The sequence below is a fragment of the Dipodomys spectabilis genome, unplaced genomic scaffold, assembly GCF_019054845.1.
Source record: "Dipodomys spectabilis isolate Male_0828 unplaced genomic scaffold, ASM1905484v1 ptg000001l, whole genome shotgun sequence".
NCBI lineage: Eukaryota > Metazoa > Chordata > Mammalia > Rodentia > Heteromyidae > Dipodomys > Dipodomys spectabilis.
The window spans coordinates 8,607,621-8,613,631 of record NW_024870678.1 but is presented as its reverse complement, the minus strand read 5'-3'; the positions used below and the strand labels follow the sequence as shown (position 1 = coordinate 8,613,631).

The 6,011-nt window shown below is 44.7% G+C and overlaps 1 protein-coding gene across 1 annotated transcript; it reads right to left on the bottom strand.

The window, feature by feature from the left end:
* Positions 1 to 3,724: 3,724 nt before the first annotated feature.
* Calhm6 (calcium homeostasis modulator family member 6) lies at positions 3,725 to 5,781 on the bottom strand. Its single transcript, XM_042680212.1, has 2 exons — positions 5,069 to 5,781; positions 3,725 to 4,201 (listed from the first exon to the last, which is right to left on the bottom strand). Exons 1-2 carry the CDS (start codon positions 5,588 to 5,590, stop codon positions 3,788 to 3,790), a joined length of 936 nt encoding a protein of 311 aa, XP_042536146.1. The 5' UTR covers positions 5,591 to 5,781; the 3' UTR covers positions 3,725 to 3,787.
* Positions 5,782 to 6,011: the final 230 nt, after the last annotated feature.

Sequence of the window (6,011 nt, the reverse complement as noted above, 5' to 3'; positions counted from 1 at the left end):
TTTATGGTCTTTACACTGCAAGAGCTATTTCATTAATAGGTAATAACTAGGAAGACATCAAATTAGATTGGCTTTCAGGGCAGGCCAGGGTTTGGCAGTAGGTATTCGGTGGGAATTTGTGGCTGAGAGGCAGCTGTAGCTGACTCAAACTGGGAGATGTCCTCTACCTTTTGTGTGACAGAGGATTAAATGTCACAGGCTACCTGGTAGATAAGGTACAGGATATTGTGAAACTTGGGGCTTCCATATGTTTTCTACCTAGGGATATTTGGGTAGATGGTTAGAATTCTGTTTTAGAATGCTTCCCTTGGCATTGACGTCTTTCATCATTTTATAGAGCATTGATGTCCAGCTCTGCCTTTGGATGGCTAGGAGACCATACTTAATCTAAATTGTATTATCCTGCCAGTACTCAGTCCATTCTAGAATCACCTCTTCTAACAGTATGTTTTTCAGCAAATATTAACAGCATAGACTGATGCCGAATGCCTCCTAAGATTAAGTTTTCGGGACAGTGGAAAGCTGGAGGTGATTATGAAGATTCATTTGGTAAGACAGAAAATAAGTACATGGTAAGGGTAGAAATACTTCTCGAGTCCGCAGTGTGGCTTGTTTGAGGTCAGACCCAGAGGACTGGTGTGTCTCGCCAAGCAACAGTGACCACTTTCCCACCATGAAATAGCCCTGCTGTGTCTTGGTTTCACTATATTTGTTTAATATGGTCTTAGCTACCAGGAGTTGCCAACTTTCAGAATGAGATGGAAAATACTAACCCTTATTAAGAGCCTCTGTGTCTCATCTTTGCATAAAGGCACATGGCATCTGGTCCAGTCATGAAAGCAGCCAGGGAAACCCATTGAGTCACAGACTTGGAATCAACTTGTTAGCTTAGTTCGGCCTTTATCAGACTAATAACAATACATCCTGCAATTCCCTAGATGTGGGTGATTTGTTTCCTGGTTATCCCACAAGTCTATGAAAAAGTTAATAAATAAATAAAGTTAATAATACAAAGTTAATGATAAGGTTAATGATATAGATGCCTATTGTAGGGCTCTTTTTAGTCTTTTTCTCATTACGCAGCAAATGTTTATTCTTTATAACTGGCAAATTCAAGGATAAAAGCACATGTGGGACTAGAAATGTGGCTTAGTGGTAGAGTGCTTGCCTTGCATGCATGAAGCCCTGGGTTTGATTCCTCAGTACCACATAAACAGGAAAAGCCAGAAGTGATGCTGTGGCTCAAGTGGTAGAGTGCTAGCCTTGAGCAAAAGACCCTCAAGGACCATGCTCAGGCCCTGAGTTCAAGCCCCAAGACTGGCAAAAAAAGCACATGTGATTTAAAATATGCTCCCTGCACCAACTTAGGCTTTCGAAGTGACGCATTTGACAATTTGGTACTTATGTACGTGTGTTGACAAAAAATAATGTGTGGTATGGGGGGAGGGGGATCATATCTTACTAACCAGTAAAATATTATGCAGCAATTCTCAATGAGGTAAATTATGTTGACATATGAACACATGTGAACAAAACTGGGTATGATAATATTTCTGTCGACAAGCATGAGGTTACTTCTAGGAAGCATTACAACAGGTTAACTTAATCTTACTTTTTTATATCACACAGCTTTCTACCATGATAATTATTTATCTTGTGTACAAATTACTAAGGAAGCTGGGAACCAGTGGCTTCATGCCTGTAATCCTAGCCATTCTGGAGGCTGAGATTTTAGGATTAAGGCCAGTTTAGGCAGAAAAGTCCACGAGACTATTATCTTCAATTAAGCACTGGAACAGTCAAAAGTAGAGCTGTGGCTTAAGTGGTAGAACACTAGCTTGAGCAAAAAAAGCTCAAGGAAAGTGGTAAGTCCTGAGCTCAAGCCCTAGGATCAGTGCACACACACACACACACACACACACACACCCCTAAATAAGTAAATAAATGATTAAAGACTGTTAGGAAAAACCACAAATATGGAGCTAACAGGACACTACTGAGACTGTAAACGTAGAAGGCAGTTCCTACAGAAATCCTGAAATGGAAGAACACCAAAAAAGAAACTGTGAAATGAAAACAAGGAAGCAAAAAGGAAAGTAGGGATGGTATGTTTTTCAAAACTGTTCTGTTAGTCAACAACAACAAAAATGATTATGTGGTTTCCACAGCCAACTTCATTAGCTCTGTCTCTCCACAAGAGGATAGTCAGCTCTGCTGAGTAGTTCCTGTCAAAGACCCTGTGCCACAAAAGGCAAATAGAAGCACCACAAAGTTCCTCCAAGAAAGGAAGAAGGCCTAGATATGATTAATGTACAATTGTTTCACAGTTTTGTGTTCATGCCTCACTTTTTAAAACACAGAAAGCAGTCATAAACTTAGAAGATGGGCAGGAAAACAACAAACTAGAAGAAGGTAGTGTCACTGAAAAGCCCCACAGGACCAGGTCACAGAATTTTGTGTGTCGATACCATTGTTTTCACGAACTGCTTCCAGCCCTGCTGTCAATGATTTCTGTTATGTCTTGCACAAATCTACCTTCCTCATTTTGACCCCCATCAACCTGGATCATGCTCACTCCTGCCTATTTCCACAGCAGTAGTTGCAAGATTAATCCCTCCATCCTCACGTGCCTGTCCCTTTCCGCCCCTCTCCCCCCAAAGTGGATCAATCTCCTTAAAATCTCCTTTAAAAAGAAGTGGATCTATCTCACCTTAAAATGCTGATAGGACATTCCCCCCAAATCTTAGCGTGGTTCCAAGGCACTGTGTGGTATGACCCTTCTTTACTTTTCCAGTTGCCTTAATACCTGTCACTATGTTAAGTTAAAGATCTTTTTGACATCTTTGCATATGATGTTCCTTTGGATTGAAACTCTGTTCCCTACTCCATAGATCTTAGTTTCTCACAGGTTTTCCAATGTCTTCCTTCCTTAATCTAAACCAGAGCACAAGTTTTATTTTAATATTTATCTATATGGCAACTTTTAAAGGTGATTGTAAAGATCTTCCTTGTGGAAGCTGTGTGTAATGTCTAGAAGGAGGGTTCATAATAGGATGTTCTTTACGTTTGTGATATTTTAAATTTACCATTGCTAACAGCTTTGAAATATTTCCGCTTACAACTAAAAATGAGCTATTGCCTAAACTTCAAGATTGATATTTTTATTTTCCTTTCACCATTGATTTTTTTGTATAGCATCCATACAGCATCTCTTGTGGCACAAAGCAAGCCAAAATACCTTAACTTTTTTGGTTCCTAACAGGGTGTTGTTGGCAAGAAAATGAACTTCAAATTGGTATCAGTTAATTTTACAGAAATGGCAAAAGTTCAGTTGCTCTTTCACTTTTTACTACTGAACTAGGCTTTGAAGGCAGTGTGTGTGTGTGTGTGTGTGTGTGTGTGTGTGTGTGTGTGTGTGTATGCCAGTACTAAACTAAGGTTCTTGCACTCTTGCCTGGCTTTTTTTACTCAAGGCTGGTGCTCTACCACTTGAACCACAGCTCCACTTTTAGAAAGAAGTATTCTAAAAGCCTAACGTTTATTATTTGAGAAAAGATCCTAGAATCAAAAGAACCCTAAGAAATAAAGCATCTACACAAGTTTGCTACTTTGGGTGAGTTACTTTCCCTTCGTTTTATGTTATAATAATTAGTCTAATAAACTACCTTTACATTTCAACTTTTAACCTAAAAAATCCCAAAATCCAGATGAAAATAAAACACAGTTATAAACAACGTATTTTTAATGAAGCAATAACTCAAAATGCGTTTTCTATTCATTTCTAAGTTCATAAAACAGAACTGTTTAAAACAGAGGAATCTACAAAGTTAAGGACAGCAATCACTGTGTCTCCATCGCTGGATTTGATACTATCCTCTTGTCTGTTCACATATTTGTGCAACATGCTATAGTACTGGTACTTGGGATTGAAAGTATACAGTAATGAAATCTGCTGCCAATCTTTTGTGCTTGGGGTATTGTATTTCTTTGGGTGGGAACGCTCAAAGAAACATCTAGTGTTTTCTTTTGCCAGTTCAGTTGCATGCTCCATCGCTTGACTTTTCAAGAACTGCTGCTCCTTTTCCAAATAGATTTTCCAGAATTTCAGCTGCAGAAAACTAACCGGTGACAGGCATCGGGGGATAGATATAAAAATCAGAAGGAAGATAATAACAGCTGCTATCAGGACCCAGCCAAGCACCTTAAGAAAACACAAGAATAGTAATTGAGACATTTTTTGGTCAGAAACTTACAGATCTGACCCCCTTAGAGCAAGAACTTCCTCTACTCACTGTAAGAAGGCACAGTAACTTTCTCTACCCCAAGTTAAAACTGCTATTTTGCCAAGTCAGCTCTGGTTCAAGTGGTGCCAGGGCCACAGGGAGGAGACTGCATGTCACTCCCTGGAGACTCAAAACCTGGAATCTCTATAAATCCAGTGAAAGGAGCATTCCTAAACCTGGAAGCAGTGTGGGTGTGGCCTCAGGGCAGGCCTCTTCACCTAGCTCTATTGCTTTCACGTGGCTTCCACCTCTCCTGAGAATTCGAGGTACAGTGACGCTAAGTAACACCTGGGCTGCAGGAGACTCGTGTGGGCCCCAGGCCACCCTGGCGCGGTTGAGACCCACGCTCTCACGCTCCGGTCTTTATGCACAGTGCACCAGCCACCCAGGGGTGCCTCATCTCCTTTTCATTTACTATTTATTTACTTATGTATTTACTCTGTCATGGGGCTTGAACTCAGGGCCTGAGTGCTTTTTTCCCCTGAGCTCCTGCTCAAGGCTACCGCTCTACCATTTGAGCCCCAGCTCCACTTCTGGTTTTCTGGTGGTTAGCTGGAGATAAGAGTCTCACAGTCCTTCCTGCCTGGGCTGTCTTTGACCCTCGATCCTCAGATTTCAGCCTCCTGAGTAGCTGGGGTTACAGGCGTGAGCCCCTGCCCCGGGCTCCAATTTCTCCTGTGTGGAGAGAAGCCATACATTTCTCCCCGAAGGCACTTCAGTCCGACAGGAGCGCCCCCACCCTCGCCCCGCACCTGCTCCTCCCCTCCGCGCAGCCAGAGCCCGACCTGAGATTGCGCCTTGAGCTGTCTCAGGAGGCTCAGCTTCCCAGCATCGTCCTGGCTGCAGGGTACCAGCGGCAGCTGCTCGGCGCAGGTGGCGTTGAGGTTCGCGCACAGGCGCTGCGCGATCCAGGCGCTGCCGCTGGCGGCGCACTGGTAGAAGGAGCCGCCCAGCAGCGCCACGGCGATCCAGGTGAGCGGCGCGAGCGCAGCGGCCGCGCTGAGCTGCGCGCACACCCGCGCGCAGCGCGCACTGGCGGCGCCCGCGGCCCCGCGGCGCGCGCAGCAGCCGGTCAGCAGGCGCCAGGTGCGCGCGCTCAGCATGTAGCCCAGCAAGAAGAACGCCAGCGCGGGCACCAGCAGGAACACCAGGCCGTAGGGAAGGTTCCACGTGGCGTTGCATGGGCACTGGAACACCACCGCCGAGAAGATTTTCTCCCCGCCCGCCGTGAGCAGGGTCACCAGGCCATAGGTCAGTGTGCTGTGGTGCTTCAGGTACAGGTCCAGCACTGCCTTCAACTTCTCCATGGGGTCGATTACCTGGAAAAGGCCCCCAAGTTCTTGCCTCTTCGCTGCCCTCCTTGTCAGAGAGATTGGGGGGACTTTCCAGTTTGCTCTTAAGTAGCTTTTGAAAAGGGAAGAGGAGGCCTTCTGGGGGCCCTCAGAGCTTTCGATTTCCCATTTTAACTAAATCAGCAGACACCCCCAGCACCCACCCATTTCCAAAGGTCAAGGCCTTGAAAACCTCTCTCCCCCCACTTAAGCAAGGAACTCTGCCAGAAAACAACCAACCCACCAACCACCATCACCACCACCACAAAACCCCACTTATTTTGTTGTCACTTCCTCTTCCTCCAATTTGACAGCACGGCTACTCTTCCTGCCCTTCCTCCCCCAAACTCAATTGCCACTTGAGCAAACTGGGAAGAGTACCCATTGCGGCCAACCC